Source organism: Coturnix japonica, chromosome 3, assembly GCF_001577835.2.
Source record: "Coturnix japonica isolate 7356 chromosome 3, Coturnix japonica 2.1, whole genome shotgun sequence".
Lineage (NCBI taxonomy): Eukaryota > Metazoa > Chordata > Aves > Galliformes > Phasianidae > Coturnix > Coturnix japonica.
In genome coordinates, this window is record NC_029518.1 from 26,542,848 (window position 1) to 26,564,071 (window position 21,224).

The 21,224-nt window shown below is 36.4% G+C and overlaps 1 protein-coding gene across 1 annotated transcript in view; it reads left to right on the forward strand.

The window, feature by feature from the left end:
* Positions 1–21,224, forward strand: part of BTBD9 (BTB domain containing 9) — a 107,321-nt gene that overhangs the window by 73,998 nt on the left and 12,099 nt on the right. The window contains exon 10 of the mRNA XM_015857669.2: positions 6,523–6,630. Coding sequence (XP_015713155.1) covers positions 6,523–6,630 — 108 coding nt within the window. The remainder of the gene's footprint in view (positions 1–6,522; positions 6,631–21,224) is intronic.

The window sequence follows — 21,224 nt, forward strand, 5'->3', positions numbered from 1 at the left end:
GGCAACATTGTATCTCATACAAGATTGGCCTTCTTTCACCGCCTGGGCACACTGCTGGCTCAGCCAAGAGAGTCAACCAACACACCCATGTCCATTTCTTCTACACAGTCTTCCAGCCACTGTGCCCCAAGCCTGCAGCATTGCTTAGGATTATTGTGGCCAAAGTGCAGGACCCAGCACTTATTCTCATTGAACTTTATCCCAGCTGTCCAGCTTGTCCAGATCCCTCTGTAGAACTTTTCTACCCCAGGCAGATCAATGCTTCCTCCCATTTTGATGTCATCTGCAAACTTAGTGAGGATGCACTCAATCCCTTCATCCAGGTCATCAGTAAAGATATTGTACAGGAAAGACCCCAGGTGGGTTCCCCTGGGGAACTTGTCAGCAGCTGGATTTCACTTCATTCACCACCACTTTCTAGGTCTGGCCCTGCAGCCAGTTCCTTACCCAGCAAAGAGTATACCTGTCCAAGCCATGAGCTGTTGGCTTCTCCAGAATACTGTGGGAGACAGAGTCAAAGGCTTTGCTGAAATCTAGGAAAACCACACCAACAGCCTTTCCCTCACCCCCCATGTGGGTCATTCAATCATGGGAGATCAGATTGGTCAAGCAGGACCTGCCGTTCATGAACCCATGCTGACTGGGCCTGATCCCTGCCCCGCACATGCCATGTGGTCTCCCTCAAGATGATCTGCTCCATAACCTTCCCTGGTACCATGATCAGGTTGACAGGACCCTATTTACAACCCTTTAGTCAGTGGTCAGTAGAAAATCCTACTAGAAAAGAGCTAGAAAAGCTTCTGTTTAAAAGTAACTATAAATGAGTAATGTCTTCAGATTTTAGAATTAATTTTTAAAAATCTAGTTTAAAAAAAAAAGTTAGTATAATGACTGTATAACTCCTCCTTCAACGGCTTATGAGATAGTTGAAACAGTCAACAGAGAAAATACATACTTCTGCTGTTTATTTCTGTCCTGTTGCTTGTTTGGACAGAAAATAACCTCACTGTTTTTCCTCTCTGAAAAAGCACTTATCAGTGACAGAAAAAAAATATTAGATGTAACTAGATGCAAAAAGGCAGCAATTGACATGTTTAACATAATAAACATGATATGACTGCCTTTTATTTAACTTCTAAATGGCTCAAACTTTAATACTGAAATGGTTGGCATATCACAGTAGCTTTAACTCCCACTACATTTATCTTGTACTGAAAAGTAACATCAGTACACCATAATTTTGGCTGATAACTTTATATTTTTAACTTTATATTTTTTTCTATGAATTTCCAAGATAGAATGAGAACAGGACTTGCTATAATAATGTGGCAGAAGACAGAATTCCTCTGTACCATAGTGGTTTTCAGATTAAAGTAAATACAGATGCATTGCATCTCTGTAAAAGTAGATTAAACATTTATCCCTATTTAATCTCTTTGAATACTTTATTATTAATATGCATACTTTATGGATAACTCTTTTTTTTTTCATATTCAGATTAATTCTTAAGTTAATAAATGATATCAGGAAGCTTTAATGTGTTTTTGTTTGCTTATATCATCATCCTGTACAGCTCTTAAGCTTTCTAATATTCAATACCACTTTCTCCTTGTGAAGTTTTTTCTTTCTTTACTGCTCATTTTCTACTCTTGTCTGAACTGAATGTGAGATCATGACTCAGAATAAACGATCACATAAGCACATGGAAAATATGTAGGAGTTTGTCTCCTTTGGAGTATCCTGAATAAAAATGATTAACTTTCTGCTGCAGAAAATGTGAGGGGATTTTAGGCAACCAGAGACAAAAATGTGATCGTAATTTTATAAAAAAAATACTCATTCTGTGAGCTTACTTTTCTTTTTCCCCAGTTTTGAACAAATGTCATTACCTCATGTTTTATTTTTCTGCTGTGTTTTGGAATTCAGTAAGCATGTAAATAGTTTATGAGCATAATACTATGAAGTATGTATGCTGTATTTGATAAATACTGACTTTATAGTATTTAGGAAATGAATGGCATTCTGTAAGTTTCACCACTGCTGTTTGGTATTCTGCTATCAACTTCTGTTTAAATAGCTACATAGCAGCCTGAACTAAACAGTGACAGTCTTTTGGGGGATTCTGACAGTAAAAAGCAAGCAAAGACAACACAGAATATTCATACAAGCACAGAGCAGTCAATCACAGGGGAACACATGACATTCAGGGAAATACTGCTGAGAAAGTACAGCAGCCTCTTTTGATGTAGCAGACAGTTTCCCATACTTATAACATGAAATTTTGTTTATATTTGAAAACTGTTATGAAGCATCTTCAGCATATAAATAGTAAAAAATAGTATCACATTAAATGGTTAACAGGCTTGCACTTAAATGCCCAAAGAAGTGGTATATTAGCCATATGTTTAAATCTCATGATCTTGCAGGGAATGAGCTGGATAAAGCTTTGTTCAGCTTTTCTTTCTTCATCTTGAGGGCAGAGTTGCTAACAAGAGCTAATTTAACTTTTTATTCTTATATAGAGAGTTCTGGGGTCACAGGGAAATTTGCCTTAGAGTGTAAGTTTTTGCCTTTTGCCTTTCCAGTGTAAGTTCTGACATTTTCATTGAAGCGAATTAATATCCATCATAGCAAAACACAGTTTCTCTACAAAAGTTTAACCTGGTAACTTGCCTAGGATGTGTTTGAAAAATTATTGTACCTGGCATAGAAAGTGATCCTTGTGCCCAGTGTGAATATTCATTTTATCAAACTGAAACTTCTTTTTGGCTTATCCAGAAAGGCATTTCATGCAGAATAAATTTGAACTAGATTCTATGGTAAAGTCTTCTTCCTGTCTCTTTCTTACAAAAGATACTGCAGGGAGGTGAAGTAAGAATTACTATTTTTTTCTTTCACAAGTCCCAAAGAGAGAAAGAGCTACATTTACCTTTACATGCTGAGTTACGCTGGGAAAGATTCTTCCCACTTTTCATTCACTTCTTGTTTGTTTCGTAATAATCTCAAGGCATATGCTTTGTCAAGCTTTTTAACTTGGGCTGAGTTGTTTTGGAAAAGAGCAATTATATGCGTTCTTAAAAGGAGTGCATGTAATACATATTTCCCATTAGCCTTTTACTCTAAAGCCAAGCCAGTTTTGATTACAGTATTGTTAATTGTAATTACAGTCACTAGCATGCTTCTGATACTCAAACTCTTTGAAAACATCGATCAAAGAAGCGGGACTGAGCCTCCATGATGAAAAGGGTCCTATTGAAAATCATAATTAGCTACATTTTAGCAACCATTTAAAAGAAAACAAATTTATGTACATTCTTTTCTCCTCTGTTTTTCTAACATTTGGAAGACTTTGTCTAAACATAGATATTAAATCAATTCAGCATCTATTATTAGTAGTTAACAGATTGTAGATTTTAACTAATAAACTTTTTGTTTGATTGTTTGTTTTTTAAAGCAGAAAGTGCTTCATTCAATCTCTTCAGCATTTGGATGCCTTCTAGCTGTAGAAAAGCAGAATGGGGAAGATCTGATGAGGCCCTAGGCTCTGGTTTTGTTTCTTCTGTTTTTTTAGTTTAGTCTTACATGTTGCTGTGGGCAACAATTTTTATTTTTTCTGTCAGCTCTGAATTTTTTCACTTGCAAAGAGTATTCAAATGTACAAAAAGGTTTCTGTTAAGTGTTTAGTTTGAGCTTCTTAAAGCTACTTTTGATAGCTCATTATTTTTGATAATATCAATTAGCCAGTCTTAATTGAGGGCATTGAGGGAGTTTATTTAAACTCTGCCTGTCCTGTAGACCCAGTTCCACTTTGGATGCTAGGATTCCAAAATGGGAAATAAAGAACTAAATCAGATTGCTCTAAACTGAAGCTAATAGTGCTGTTTTTAAGGCAACTATACAGTCACACATGTCCTTAATAAGCCAGTTCTGAAGAGTCCAACTACTGCTTTGGACAACATTTCTCTGTAAGCGAAAAGATTCTGTGTTCAGCAAATGGTGAGGTCATTTTCCCCCTCTAGCTGTCTTGTTTCTCAATGTAGCATGGCACAAGTTGCTTTTCTTTTCAAATGTCTGAACTATTTTCATTATTGGGTCCTTGTCTATTACACTTTGAAAAGTGTGGATCTGCAGTAGCTATTCCACTCAGCTAAAGAATGAATGCAGATTGGCTGTATTACCTGGCTTTCACAGTTCTCTAGTTGTATGTGGCTGTAGCTACTCTGATTTAAGTCATCAGTGCACTTGTAGTCATTTTGGATTGTTAACTGTTCTATATTTATCTATGGCAGGTTTGTTGACTAACTATCAATTCCCCAGGTAAACAAAATCCAACAATGTGTTACTCTAGGAATTGTTAGTTGCCACTGGAGACAAGAACCTAAGGATCTAGAGCTAGCAACAACTAGTAATTGCTAGTATGTTGCAGTATGGTATTTATTCTCCATATAAGTATTGTGTTAGGGTTCAGAGAGCAAGGGTTTTAATAACAAAATCAGCAAAGCATAATTGTACACAGAAGACATAATGAGGACTGTGCACTTCAGAATATTGCAATTTCAAAATTTGGGGTAGTTTGGAGAGAGAATATTATATCATCATGCTGATTGTGTTTCTAGTCATCTGTAACTGAAACAGAAGGGAGATGCTAGTAATTACAGCCTCTCGATCTCAAGTGAGTGCATGGCAAAGTTATGGAGAAGATTATTCTGGAAGTTATTGAAAGATACATAAAAGACGGCTCAGTAACTGGTCACAGACAGAGTGGGTTTGTAAGGGGAAAGTCCTGTTTAATGAACTTCTTTTGCTTTTATGACGGGGTTACCCAGACTTCACAAGGGAATAATTAATATATTATTTTGGATTTCAGGAAAGCTTTTGATACTGTTTCTTACAGTATCCTTCTGAACAAAGTTCTAGTATACAGTTACACAAATACATTATGTGATGGGATTGGTGACCAGGCACTAGTGGGTTTCTGCAGGGCTCCATTTTAAGGCAATTGTCTTTAATATTTTCATTGATGGCTTGGATACAGGACTTGGAGTTATGGCTGTTGCCTTCCTTGTGTATAGAGAGGCATTTGAGAGAGATCTTATTAAATTGGGGGGCTTGGCAATCACCAACAGCGTAAAGTTTAACTTCAGTGCAAGAAGTTCCAGATTCTGCACCTGGGGCTGGGCAGTCTTGGATGTGCTTACAAACCTGGGGGTAAGAGGCTAGAGAGCAGTGCTATTGTAAAGGATCTGGGGATTCTGTTGGTTGTTGAACGTGAGTCAGCATCCAAGGGAGGTCTATAAAGATGGTGAAAGTTCTGGAGGGCAAGGAGTATGAGGAGTGGCTGAGGTCCCTTGGTTGTTCAGGCCGGACCTGAGGAGGCTGAGGGGAGGCTGCAGCTCCTCATGAGGGGAGAAGAGCAGCACTGAGTTCTGCTCTCTGGTGACTGCAACAGTACCTGAGGGAATGGCATGGAGCTGTCAGGTTGGGTAAGGTTGAGACATTAGGAAAAGGTTCTTCACCAGGGGGTGATTGGGCCCTGGAACAGGCTGCCCAGAGCAGCCGTTGTTGTTCCAAGCTTCTGGAGTTCAAGGAGGGTTTAGACAACACTTGCAGGCACGGGGTTTGAATGTTGGGTGGTGCAATCTGAAGCCAGGAGTTGGACTCGGTGATCTTTGTGAGCCTTTTCCAACTTGGGATATTCTGATGTCTATTACAAGAGAGAGAATCCCCATGTAAGGGGAAGGAATGGGGGGGGGTACAATATTTGACATACATGTTTTTTGAAAACTATACGCATAGGTTAAATCACATTCCTGATGCTTTTGATCTTCTTCTGTGTGAGATAAGGATGAAAATTGAAGGCTGTTGACTGTAACATTTAGAGCACTTCTTGAAGCAATGCACATTTGTGAGGATGTATATGGAGTGGATCCTTTGAGACCTTCTTTTCTTTCTCTTTTTGCCTTAGCAATTTTCTCAAGAATTCTGTGCTTTCCTTATATTATGATAAACTACAACTGAAACTTCCCATTTTTGAATCTTGACTTTAAAAACAACAACAAAAAAAAATCTTATATATTTACAAAGAAAAGGAAAAGAAAAATACAGTTAAGGAGACAGTGTAATCCTCTCAGTCAGCAGTATCTTTTTATCTTTCCCATTTTAAACTGACCTTTGAAGAAAGATCTTTGACTAACGTTTAAAGGAGGCAATGCCACTTGCCAGATAGATTAGTTCATTTACTGTCTTTCAAATAAATTAGAGGTAATTGGGTGAATGTCATAGAACAGTGTTAGTATGATGGTTATTGTAAGTCAGTTACTAGCTGTAGGATAATGAGTATACAGATAATATTGAGATGACAAAAACAGTGAAGACCTTCCTGAGCATTGGAGATGCACTCCAGAAGAAATAACTAAATATAAAAAAGGATTAAGAGGCAGATGTGCAGGGCTAGGAAACATAAGTAATCATCTTGGTTTGACATTTGTTTTACTTATCACTCAAATGCTTCTTCATACTTAGGTTACTGCTTTGGGACTGTGATGATCGAAGCTACAGCTACTACATAGAGGTTTCAACAAATCAGCAGCAATGGACCATGGTGGCTGATCGCACAAAAGTTTCCTGCAAGTGAGTTTAATTTTTTTTCTATTTATTTGCACAAAGCAGAACTGAAAAATGGTTTTCCTTTTCTTCTTTTTTTTCCTATATTTACAAAGATGACTTCTCAACTGTTAAAAGAATGTTGGTTAAATAGCCTGTGGATAACTAATTCCAGACTGTTCAATTACAACATCAGAAAGTTGTAGCATTGTGCTTGGCTAAATATCTCGACTTTCAAACCAGAATCAAGTTGTAAAGAGACAGATGAGTACTGTGCGTTTTGTCCCTACCAAAGCACTCTGTAAATGCCTTCTACAGAATTGAAATGAGTGAAAGAAATTAGGGTAGGGCCCAAACCATAACAAGTCAACCATTTAACTCATTTCTCTAAGCTTAACCTCTTCACTGTGGTGATCATGAGGTCAGTGAATACAGGGCAGAACCTCTGCTTTTCATCAGGACCCTTCCACAGGAAAACAAAACAAAACAAAAAAACACACTTCTTAAAAAGATAAGAACAAAGGAATACAAGGATAACAAAACCCCTTCATTATTATTTGTATACTTCAATCAGAAGAATTAAAGTATGAATACTCTCCAGATGTATACTCTTCATTGGCTTTTCTGTAATTATTGAGTCCACTGATAAAAATCTCATATAGAAAAGTCATTCAGTGTTGATAGCCAACCTAAACAATTTGATACTTATAATTCAAGCTGGAATTGAAAGATAGGCTGTAAAATTATCCAAGTTACATATCCAGTATACAGTCTCCTGGATGATCCTTATGATGATCCTTAGGTGCATTCAGACTTTGAAAAAACGTATTTCCTTTCTTCTTTCCCCACTTTTGTAGTTTTCCAGAAGAAAAGAGAAGCCTTCTCTTGCTGGTGGGGCAAAACTAAGTTACTAGCTAATATGGGGACAGCTCCCACCCATCTTGTACTTGTGCCAAATTGCAACACTGCTGATACATGATTGCTAATATTTATGATCCAAGCAGTTACAATGTAGTCTTAGGGATGTTGGTGAAGAAGAAATTTACACATGCTTTTACTGCCTGTGAAGAAGCCATGATATTGATGTGCAGAAATCCTGACTTTTGTCTGGAGAAAGAAATGTGATTGTTCTCAAGGACATCTCAGTTCAATGGAAAAAAAATCATCATCATGTTTGCCCCAGGAGTGGTAGCACTGGGAAGCCGAAACCAGCAAAAAGAGGGTCACAAATGCTTTGTGCATTACATTTACATTTTGGTACTAATAGCCTAGCACAATCAAAAGAAGCACTTGGACACTGCAGGTTAAATTGCTGGTTGACATCCTAGTTCAAGTATCTTTTCACTGTGTTCAAACAATGTTTTTGAAACCCTTAACCTTAGACAAAAATAGGTGTATTCCTGAACTAAAGGTGGCTGTCCGTCATGATATACTTCAGGGTACTGACTCAAAACGTAACTGCTATGGAAGTTCTCAAAGCTGCAGGAACTGTTTTCATGTGAATTAGGAAACTGCGCTTTGACTAGCTTACTCTGACAGGCATATATCCAGCTTATGAAATGGTAGTCTTGAATTTAAAGTCTACAGATGTCTACTGTTCTAACACTGCCTCTAACTATCTGTTCTTAATAAATACAAAGACCTGGCTCTGAAGCTTACAATATATATATATATATTGATAAACTCCAGAACAATTTAGCAAGGACTAGAAAATTGTGAGGAAAATGGGTCACTTTGAAAAACTGACTTGAATAATTTTCATTTATAAAATCTTTCTTTTTGAAAGTTTTTTATCCTTTGTAGTTATATTTCAATCCTGTATCACTTGTAACTGTGGTATGTTAAAAGGTTTGTAGGCTGTCCCACAGCACCATCCCTCAATTTTCAAGTGATTTCTTTGTATTTGAGAGGATTTTTCATATTCAATTTAAATCTTTTGCCCTATGATCAGCAAATCACATTTACAAGTATCTCACCACTGAAGAGAACACTCTTTAAGTATGTTTCATTTTCTTTTAAAGTAAGATTTTCAAAAATGCTGGAGTTACTTAATTTCAAAAATTACTCTGATTTTTAAGAGCAGATTGATGAGTCTAAATGCTCTCTCTGTAGATGTATATTTCATATTCAGTTGGCTGAATATGAGCCAGCAGTGTGCCTAGGTGGCCAAGGCCAATGGCATCCTGGCTTGTATCAGGAATGGTGTGGTGAGCAGGACTAGGGAAGTCATCCTGTCTCTGTACTCGGCATTGGTGAGGCCTCACCTCGAGTACTGTGTTCAGTTTTGGGCACCTCAGTACAGAAAGGACATGGAGATGCTGGAGAAGGTCCAAGGAAAGGCAGTAAGGCTTGTGAAGGGCTTGGAGAATATGCACTGACTCATCAGTCCGTGACTTGTGCACTGAATCAAGTCCCTGACTTGCTGGACAAGGTTTCAATACAGTAAGGGAAACATGTTAATGATTAGAGAAAATTGAACCAGTCACTTAAAGGAACATGTACGGGTCTGTCTTTTTAATTTTGTTTCTGCACTTGGGAGTTTAAAAAGTAAAAATAATTCTTTAAGCAGTTTGAAAATGAGAAAATTAAATGATGCTACAGTGAGGCAGAGATAGTGGTCAATCAGACAAACTGCAGTATCAGGTAATGGAGAAGATACTCCTGATGCATGAAAAGTATTTTTTTTTTCTCTAGTGCAGTTTTAAACTTCTTATCTAAGCTACTTTATCTGATGTGTTCTAGACCAATGTGTTCTATAGCCTGAAGAGCAGAGTACAGGTATCTTACTTCGTATAGGACATTTAGATCCAATGTGCTGTCGTGTCTTTGTCCTTCCCTTTACTATTGATTACATAGGTATCTTATGCAAACAGCACAGCTCCAGAAGAGAGGAATTTTCCTCAAAATGTTTTTTAGTCAAGCAGTTGAGGAATTTCCCAAGGATGGGTGAGAACCAGACTTGTGTGTAGTGCCTGACTCACCCTTGGGTATTAACAATGCCTTCATCTCTTCTGTCTGTGTATATTTATGAATGCAGCATCCATTTATCCTGGAAGAAATGAAGTCTATTCAAGTTTTAACAGTGGTTTGTCTCAGCCAAATCATACTTCTTTAGATGAAAACTGGAACATTCCAGCTCTTAAAAGTATAAAAATTGTGATTACTTAGGCTTATGCAGTTTTGCTTTAGGAAAAAAAAAAAAAAAAAAAAAAAAAAGACATCCAAGAAATAAGTCCTTGCCTGGGACTCAGACTGTCTGCTTGACTACTTTGCAGAGCAACAAGTCTACTGTTACAAAATAACACTATATGTGTATTTTTTTGCAAGATTGAAATGCCTTCCAAAAAGTATACCCCAAATTATCTCTGTTTCTTTCATAGATTTTAGATATGTGAGTGAACTCTAGGTAGGTGATACTGCCCTGAAATCCTGAACTCACTCTTCCTTGCATTACATCTGTGTTAAATATCCTTCAGCGGGCTCTAGAAAAATAACTTGCTACTGCTGCAGTAGGAAATCAAAGTGGGTAGAGTTAAAAATTCAGTCTGAATTTCACAGGGGGCCACATTCAAAGAGATAGAATACATGCAATGAAAAAATTTGCTTTCTTAGTTATATTCTCTATTCGCTCTTTCTTTCTTCAAAGACACATGGATAAGAGCTGTTTGCTTAACTCTTTGCTGCCTGGCTTTGTCTGCATAATCTTTCAGTGGAGTTAAAATCTTTTGCTGAAGTCGTTCATTAGTGTGCAGCCTTGCAAGTGTTTTGTGAGTTCTCCAAATCATTTTGCTGCACCTTTGGCACAAGGGGTTGAATGACCCACTAAGGCTCAGACCTTGATAGAGACGTCTTTGATGATCAGCAAGTGGCAAACAAAACAATTGAGAAAATTAAATTGAATTTGGCTTCAAAAGGATGTATTGATTTTGGCAGTCTACTGAACTATGAAGTTTCCCTTTAAACTCTTGTTATGCCACTTTGGGCTGTTTTAATAGCATTTTTAATGTAGTATGTTGTATAAATTAATAGTTCAGTGTTCAAAGGTAGAATCTGACAGAGTATTCCTAACTTCCTCATCTCTCACAGTTTTAAAAGGCTGAGGACAGAAACTGTGTTTATTATCTTCACAGGGAAGCTTGCTTTCCTCCCCTAAGTGAGTGCCAGTTAATGCACACTGGCTGTGTAATTGTCAGTTTAAAAACTCTCTATGTAGATGTTTTCTTTCTTTGATTTCCACAATAAACTGCTTTTCTCAACCCAGTGTGACACCAATGAAAAGCAATCACGTTTCATTCTACTTTTTAAAACATGTATGATAAGTTGGCTTGAGTGTGTTAGTGTTGGACAGTAGAGACTTGCACTTGTTAGAAAAATTTGCTGACAAAAAAGCTGAAAGTCAAATGAAAAACAAGATCTAAAGGCCACTGGAGATCAAGGCTCAGAGTTAATGACTCTTTTGATAAAATAAGCCCTGTAAAGACAAATATGCAACAGGCTGTCATGAAGGTTATCAACTGAGTATCATTTTGAATGTTCTCATGTATATTTACTGTGAAATGGATCTGGTTCATGATAGCAGATGTATTATGTTCAGTTTCCCAGTAGGAGAAAAAGAAATCTAATACTCTAATATAGTTTATTTATAAGCAGTTCTATAGCAATTGATACCAGCTGTCTATATGGTTGTTTAGAGACAGATTTATCATTTTCTTTGTGGAAGGTATGACTGTTTTCAGAAGCTTTATAACATACTGCGTTGTGTCACTATTTTTTACTCCTCAGCTCGTTTCTTATTTAAAATGCAAAGCTTACTGTTGTTATGATAGATGTTTAGAAGCTTCCGAACTTAATTTCATATTTCCATTGTTTATTATCTAATGTAATAAGTATTTCAATTTCTAAATTCTGAGCTCAGTTCCCCTCAATTATTTTTTCTATAGTTTCTATCTGGAATACTTCCATGTGACTGGCCCTTTGAGGCACGGATGCGACATTCGTTAACAGATTTGTTTTTCTTTAACCATCCTGAAGGATTTTCTCAAGAATAATTGTCAGCTTTGTCCAGTGTTTCAGATTTTTGACACACCAGTGTCCTTTAAGCATCTCCAGTTTTCAGACACTGCTTATTTCCTTTGATAACAAATCGCAGCTGGAGAACACACTGGAGAGATCTAAGGCTAAAAACAACTTTTGCATTTAACTGTTCTAAACAGCTTTTTATATGCATAATATAGGGTTTTCTATGTTGTCTGAGAGCACAAACTAAGTAAACAGTTCTGCAAAATGTTAGTGGCAAACTTAATTTTGCTCATTCTTTCTTTTACGTACGTTTGTGAAATCTTTGTAACCTCTATTATGGTGTAAACATCTATTTTGCTGCAGTGGTAATATTTGAAGAGTGTGAATACCCTTGTTCATAACTGCATGCAGCATGTGTTACATACTCATAGGTCAATGATCCTTGAGGTCCCTTCCAACCAGAGCCATTCTATGATTCTATGAAAGAAGTAGTTCCTCATACTTGAGCACAAGCAGCAGTTTCTAACTCCTGTTCTCTGATTCCTCCAGTGCAGTCTGTGATCTCATCTGCGCATTTATTTGCCTCCGCTTTCAACCACTGTCTTCTCCTTAACCACTTTCATATGACTGTTTTGTGCCACAGTAAAACCTCTTGAGCACTTCTAAGCTGTTTTGCTATTCCAGCTCTCCATAGTTTTTTTCTGTTGTTTCCCATTAGTCTGTCATGCATGTATTATCCTGTCATACCTAGATGGCAAAAAAAAAGTCTCTTTTTTATATAATTCTTCATTCTATCTCACACCTGAGCTGCTAAGTAGCAAAGTAGAGCAGGATGAAAAGAGATGTTCTTGTACTTACTGTATTTAACAATGTATTTGAACCACAGCTCATCCTATTTTACATGGAGTTAATTTCGTAGTAAAAATGTTCTTGTACCTCTTATGTCAAACAGAATATACTTCAACCACAGTTCATTTTATTTTACATGATGCTAATTTCACAGTAACTCTGTGTAATCCAGATGTCTTCTCCAGACTTGCAGAACTTTGTGCAGATACATTCATATGATACAAAGATGAAATATAGTTAAGCAGCATGTCTGGAAATTGCTACGTTGTTAAGCTCAATTTCAAGTTGCACTTTGCAGAAATGAACTGAGGGCTCTCATTAGTCTGTTCATTATGCTGCTAGTAATGCCTGCTGAAGCAAGTCAGACAGATATTAAGGGTCATTTTGTGTAATTATTGAGCCAATCGAGGCATTAAGTACATATTTTATTTGGTGTTTATATGCTCATATTTTGTAAGATCCTCATAAAGCAAAAGAAAAAATAAGATTTGCCTTATTAAGCACAAAAAATAAAATTTCACAGACAGGAACCTGAGTTGTATACCAGTTCAGAATGTTAGGAGGCACTCCAAAGTGTTTAAGTTCTGCTTCTAGCGTTTAATTTGTTGGCCTTTATTTTAACTGTGTCTAGTCTGATTAAGAAAGGTCTAGCTTCTTTTAAGTTATGTCTCTCAACAAAGATCCAGGATCACAAGAAGGTTTTCAAATCGTTAAATAGGCTTTGAAAAGAGTAGCAAGGTGGTGCTAACTGCAGCATATGTCTCTTTTGAATGCTTTACCATCTGCTTCTTTAGCTGCAGCTCTGCATACGCTCTATGCATTTAAGGTTGTGTGGCTTCTTTTCCTTTGCTGTGCTGTTCCACATGACTGCTATGTTCTCAGCACTTTGCTGTGAGGACAGTGAAGAAAACATCACAATATCACTGACATCAATTTAGATGTTAGCTCAGTTCTGCCTGAGGGAATACAACCAATACCCAGTAATACCCACAGTATCAGCAGTGCCTGTTTCTTTTTATCCTATAGAAGGATCCTTACATATGCGCTGTGGCAGTACACTGGGTTGCACTCACAGAGGCTGAAAATATTCTCTTTTGAAAATGTCTACATATGAATGCATATACCTGAATGCATGCACATGCACCCTCTCAGCACCTTTATGAATAAATATTACTACAAAAAGTCATGCAAGTAATAGATCTCCTATGAAACTGACCCATTTTTCTGCTTGAGATTCAAAATGAATATCTAATACTTAAATGTTGTTTTGCAGATGTGTTTGTTTACTTTGATATTGATTATTGCATAAGGTCATCTAACAGCCCAATAAACAGGAGATGCCCAAAAGTTCATGAACAAGATGCTGAATTACTATTCTGTCTACAGTTTTCCATTCTTGCAGGCAAAGTCATTAAACATAGCAAGTGCTGACATCTCCCTGTATAGTCAGTGGGCCAGACAGATGTCATTGCATCTTATGCTAAATGTGACATTCTATTTTATTTCTAAGGATTTGCCCTAGTTAGATTGTTGGCATTTGAGATTTGATTTCATTAATGCTTGGAAAAGTATGCATTTTCTTATGGTAGACAAAACAAGTGTAGTCTTAAGCATTACAAATATCCTGTGTAAAGATGTATGCAGTATTAAGCCATTGATTTATTCGCAGTAGTATTTTTACTGGGGCAAATTATATCCATGAATCACAAAATTGAAGGATTATTGTATCTATGGGTTCATCCTTTGTGGATTTCTGTACTTTGTGGATGCGGTGTGCTTTTTAGAATATTATTCCATCTGTTTAATTCCTTTCTGCTCTTTTCTATTACACCGAGTTCCCACAGTGAGAATTTTGTTGTTCTTGATGTCACTACTGAACATTGTGTTACCTGATTTCATCCCATTGTTTTGCTTGTATCTCTGGAAACTTAATTTTTCTTGCTTAATGAGTTCTAATACACATCAGCTATATATTTATGAAGTCATTCTGCCCACTTCCTGTAACTCTGTTTGCAATTTCAACAATTTTGCCTGACTTTATTCCATGCTGTTTCATCATTTGTTCCATTTTTAAAATGATGCTTGTTAATTTCACCCAGCTTCCTCTACTTTGTCTCTATGTACTTTACTATTAAAGTACTGCGCTGGGAACAAAATGCTAAAATGCTAAATATGGTTTTATTGGAGTCATGAAGGAGGGCAGCCTCATTGTTCTGCAACACTATAACGGGAACAAAAGTTGTATTTGCTGGTTTTGTCTGCCATAATTCACGTCAGTCTCATCTCTGAAATTATTGCAGTTGTGGATGTATTTACATTTTTTTTCTAGGCAGCCCACGCAAGTTTGAGTCTGAACTCAGTAGGCTTTGTTTTCTGACCTTGAGGTTAATAGATAATTCAGTTTGGTAGAATAAAGGGCTATAGTTTTCCTGCCTTCCATTAGCAAACCTCTGTATGTTTGTATTGCAATTGTAAGAAGGCACATGCTGATTTACTTTTTTCACTGTTTCATTCTTGTTAGAGGTTGTGGTTCAATTTACTGCATTCCGTGGAGGTTTGACATGTCAATTAGATGTTATCGACAATAATAGAAGGGCAGTTGCTGTAAATGTGAAGTTTTTATGAGTGGTCCATGAAGTGGTGCCCATGGGAATGCAAGAGAGAAGAGCGATAAATACGGTGTTACATTATATGCTACAAAGGAACTGATTAATAGAGGGTGTGATTCTGTCTCCTATCCCTAAAAATATTTTTATGTATTTGCTGTTAATCAACTATTCCATTTGTGTGAACAGCGATATAATAACAATAGCTTACAAACTGTTCTAGGATTACAGGGGTAAGAAGTCTTTACAGTTAAGAGCAGCCCACTAGTTGTATTACTGAGCATGTTCATATGTTGTGTGGCTGTTCATTATCTTCGCTATCTAAATGAACATCAGAAGCAATAAATATTGGTAATGAGTGAACACAACAAAAGTAATTCAACCGTTAGGATTGATTGTGCATGCTTGTCTTCTGCTTGTATGCTATAATGTACAGAAAAGTTTGTAGATAGAATGAACTTGTAGGTCAAGATACTTAAGTCCACATCCTCTATCTACAAAGGGTGTAGGTGTAGATAACACAAGCCCCATTCTTGATGCAGCATAAAATTTTGGCTTGTGGCATTTTGTCAGACATTTGGCAGCAATTTGGTAATAATTTCATTTTTTGGAAAGATTTTAGAATATATGTTTCTAGAAATACAGAAAAATATCCTATTAAAATGTCCAAAATGTCCAAGCAAGCTAAATGTGTGAGTACACAGCCTATGCAACACAGAAGTGTAATTGGATGCCTGTATTGGTGTGTGGATGTGTATGAAAAGTAGTACTTACTTTTAGCTTTACTGTTGCTTAATTTCACTACTTTTTAATGTTATTTAATGTAATGTTGCTTCTAAAATAGCAAGCCATAAGCACTGAAGCTGCAAATGCAGAGCTATAAGCAGTCTTGTACTAGGAGTCTGTTCATTAAATATATTTTGCAGCAGACTTTTTAATCTCCTTTATCAAGCTCACATTTTCTCCAATAAATCATATACAATAAAAGGTTTTTAGTGTTTTAGGGAAGTCTAAAACACTAAATTATTACTGATACAAGATGCACAATTAAATAGCTATTTTGTGTGGATTTGTCCTAGCATTGGGAAAGACCAATGAGAATGACAGAAATATTAACATATTTTCTTCAGATTATTTCAAAATTATGTCTGTTCCTTACAGGAATTACACTTAGAATAAAAACTCTTGAGGGAAGTTTTACCAAGAGAGGTACCGTTATGTGTATTAAATATATAAGGCACTTATGTAACAAGCACTGTGAGAGATTTTTAGTTTTTAATATTCTTGCATTTATTCTAGGCTCATTATATTTCCCTTAGCCACTTTCTTTACCCCTTCCATTAGTATTGCCAGTCCTTGGGTGTTTTGTTCTTTCCTTAGTAGACCGAATAAGATATATTTGCTATCCCTTCAGTGGTCTATCACATAAGTAGAAGTAGTGCATTATTATTTGGTAGGTTTTGGCCCTGTTTCAAATAGACCAGCAGAAGGCAAGCTGTCACTTCAAGCTTCTAACTTGCATCCTTGGTTTGTGAGTGTGCTGTCATGATGGAATACATGGAAACCCAGTTTTAAGTCTTTATGGCTTTGACACTCTGAATTAATATGCTGTTTAATGACAGTTTTAGCAGGTGCAGTTTTATTTTGCTTTATTGTTTAGTACTGCTATAATGGAAAACATGTTTTTTCATTGGCAGTTTATGAGGTGGCTGTAGATCTTCTTATTATTTTATAAAGAAAAAGTCTGTATAGCAATAACCGTTATAGCATTTTTAGTGCATTTGCCCGCGTTGTTAGATACTCCATAGCAGAAGCAAATATAGTATTTGTTAATAGATAGGAAATGTAATACTTACCATGCAGTACATACTACAATACTACTCCTGTCTCTGTTTGATTGCTTACAGGTGTACACAGCTTTTTATTTGGCTAGTTACTTTCTTGCTGTCTTGTTTTCAGTACAGTCATCAGACTGATGTGTGGAAAGTCAACACAACTACTCTTTCCTTTTCCTTTCATCTCCTTTTTCAAATGTCTTCTCATTCATCACAATGAATACTGGATTTCAGTTCAAAAAGTTGTAGTCATCACTGAAGAATTCCACATCCAAATAAGCTGAGGAGTGTTTTGTCACTTACAATATTAGACATATGCGGGTAAGCATTAGAAAGCAAAATGGAGGCTACTTGTTGACAGTTTAAATTTTTCAAGGTGGGTTGTTATTTCTACTTTTTCTTCCAACTCTTTTGCTTATTCTTGGAGGAAGGAACAAAAAATGGAGGTTGTATGCATGCACAAAACTCACAGTGTTAGCCTGAGTCAGGCCAGGAAATGAATATGATATGGTTATTACATCTTGATGAATTTTGGTTACAAGTAATATCTTTCTCTTTGCTCTTATGTCTTTGGCCTGAACTTGGTTTCAACTATAATCAGTGCTGCTCTGGTGATCCCACAGTGTGGTAGTATTTTTGTAATGCCACTGGATCATTAGAAATTCTCAATAAAAGATAAGCTTCCACTTCTTTCTTAATTTGTTCCTTCTGGAAGAGGAGAAAATAAATGGGATAAGTCACTATTTATATCCCATTCTATATAATAAATCTGTAGAAAGATACCAGTTTTTCATAGAGATAACTAGGCAAGAATTTTAAATGCTGAGAAAAGCCATTAAATTCTTGAAGAGGTAAATTGCAATTTTAAAGCTATAGATAGCTTAAGCTGTGGCAAGCTATTATTACAATTTACCCGGACATCAGTTTTTCTTGCATTCTTCTTGCAGTGGGCTAATATAGAAAAAGCAAAAAAAAAAACAAACCATGAAAGTAGAGGGGTTTTTAATGATTTTCTTCTTACTGAGAATAGAATATAGTGAATAAGTTGTGGGATGCACAGAGCCATTGAGTTTTCAATGACAGCTGTTGGAGAGATGAAAGCATGTTGCCCAAGAGTCTGTTTATATGTTTGAGCAGAGAAAGTGATTTTCACTGCAAGGAGTTTTAAGTAAGATGGGCAGAGTCAGAGAATAAGAGAGCAAAAGATAATTATCTAAATTATGTTCAGTCTATTATAGAAGACGAATATAGTTAAAATGTAATTAAATATGACAGGCTCGCAAGATGCAAGCATGGCTTAGGAATGCTAATCATCAATTACTGCATCTCCTTAGGGGAGCCAGGCAGAACAAGAGAGGTAGAAGCTGGATGGCAGAGGTGAGATGTAGAGTGTTAAATAAAACACTGTAGGGCTGTAGCAGGGCTAATTTCTTTTTGAAAATGGAGCTAAGTTATCAGGAGACCTTTGCTGGCCAAACCAAAGTGCTGCATTTCATCTTGAGGACCCTGTTATGAGTCTGAGTACACTGATAGTCCCTAATGTTATCTTAGAGCTGACCATCTTAAAGTGATGATCAAGGCTGCTGTAGGTTGAGCAGCAAATCCCAAAAGAATCAGACACCAAGGTGGGTATGGAAGCAGAAAAAAACAAACCATCTACACTCCCTGAATATTTAAAAAAGCTAAATGCTGAAAAATCACTAATAAAGAATATATAAATACAGGAAGTCCAAAGGTGAGAATGTCAGATAATGGGAAAGAAAGCACTGTCATTAGCTTGAAAGGTTTGTTGGCTTGGGCAGCCAAGGTGAAGAAATGACTATTATTTTATAGAAGTGTCTAATCCCAGACCAAAAATAGAGATGCTTTAGACAAATTTTATTGCTGCTGTTCCTTGCATGCAGTGACATATGTATACATCAATACTGGAGAGACTCACTGAATTTGATGAAAATTTTTGTAAAGGAATTATTTCTCATGAGGAAAGGAAATAAGCAAATATTCATGGCTTGACTGACCATTTGCAAAATAAATAAATAAATAAAAATCTTATGGAGAAACTGAAATTGCATTAAAAGTATAACTTGCAGTAAAGTAAGAAAATTAAAAAGAAACTGAAGGTTTGCTACGGATTTATTTTGTTTAATTGAGGAATGCCTCTGAAGACGGTTGTTACAGCTTCATACATAAATAGAAGTCTGACTGAATTTATTTCATCAGCAAAAAGTATAAAAAGAGAGCACATAAGTCATGATATTTTTTGTCAGTTATCTATCTTCCCATATGGGTATAGTTACACTGCATAAATTATCTTTCCGTTCCCTTGTATATATCAGTGTTACCCAAGGAAATGTCCGCAAGTTGTACCAGAGGAGGTTTATATTAGACATAAGGAAAAACTTTTTCTCTCCAAAAGTGGTCAGGCACTGGAATGGCTGCCCAGGGAGGTGGTGGAGTCGCCGTCCCTAGCCGTGTTCAACAGGGGTCTGGATGAGGAGCTACGAGAGATGGTTTAGAGGCTTGTGGTAGCAATGATGATGGGAGGATGGTTGGACTAGATGATCCTGTAGGTCCTCTCCAACCTTGTGATTCTATGGTTCTATGATTCTGTGTGATTCTATTCTGTTTTCAAATGTTCTGTTATAGTCAAAAATTGCTGCAGTATTTTAGCAACCAAGGTTTATCTTCCTTATTTCCAAAGCGACTTTTTCCAAAACAGTTTTTCATTTTCTAGTTTGCTTTTTTCTTTTTGCTAAGGAAATAAATTAAGAGACCTGATGTTCTCATTATCTCATCAAGTGCTAATTCTCTGGTGGCAGCATTCTTGAATCTTAATAACTCTTCTGCAAGCTGTGTATAATTTTAACATTTTGGGATTTTTTTTCCCCCAGTGAGAAAGGAACAAAACGGACATAATAAAAGTAGTAAATATTCTTAGGTCCAAATTTACAGAATCTTTACCCAATCTCAGTTCAAATCTCACATTCTTTTTCAAAAATTCTTCCATTTTTTAATGTATTGTAGCGTGTTCTGGAATTATCGAAAGGGTGATTATAATCGAATCCAAATAACAGCAGTATAGAAGAAATGAAGGGAAGAACTTCAGATTCCTGGAGCTGCTGATCTAAATGAGCATTCTCAAAGGATCTGCAGAGGCCTTTCTCTCAATCCTTCCTGCTGTCATCTAGCAGTGATTTTTGACCGGTCCTCAGAAGTACTATAAAAAAAAAACCAACAACAAAACAACAAAACATTCCATTCTGTGATCCTCATTTAGGCTTTTCTTTTTCTGTTTTTTTTTTTTTTTTTTTTCCTTTGGTCACAGAAAACAAAATTTGTCTTAAAGCCCTGGAAAGCACAGACCATTCTCAAGAACTTCCCTGTGGTTCTAAACCCTTTTTGTATAGAACAGTTACTAATATTTTACAAATCACTGGAGAGATCTGATTTTTAACATCTTCACTTTTCTCACTAAAGTTCAGGTCAATAAATGTGAAAGCATATGCATTGTGCTAACTGTGGAAATACTCATGTTTAGAGAAATAATGTTGTGATCGTCTAATTGTTAAGTCTACACTTGGCAGTGAAGCTTAGCTGACTGACTGTAGTAGACTGAAATGAGAAGAACCCTCAAGGAAAATTTTTTCCTGCTAAGGGGGAAAAAATATTTAGATCATGGCAACTCTTCAGATCTTGGGGCAGTCAACAGAACAGACCATTTTCATTTTATATTTTATATCGAGGTTGAAGAAACAGCCTGAACTTTAAGCTAAAGCAAACATAGCCTCTTAAGGGTTATAAATAAATTGTGAAATATAGGTAGGTAACAGCTCTACCTCCAAGGCCTGATTCAGACCTCATGCTTCTATTATGATGAGCAACTCTAATCACATCCATTACTTCATGCAGTAATACCAGTAAACTACATGAAATTAGGTTCTTAATCAGGCTCGTAACCTTCTTTAAGCAAATATAACCTGACAGGAGCTGAAAACCTAATAGTAGACGAAATCAGACCCAGAAATGCTATGTTTGTGTCAATGAGATGATAGCTTTCCGCCAGGGTAAGATTCCAGTGCGTGACAAATACTAAGCAACAAAGCTGTTAATACTGCATGTCTTTGTGCACTCTACTTACTGATGGTGAGTAGTGTTTTGTTCTGGTTTTGTTTTGGTCCCTTCTTCTGTGAGCATTTGTAAAGGTATTTTCAGTATAATTTCATCCAATGTTTATCCCGTTTGGTGAATTAATCTGGTTATTCTTAACAACATTTTATTTCTAAAGCTTTCTATAGTAGAGACTAGTTTTGCT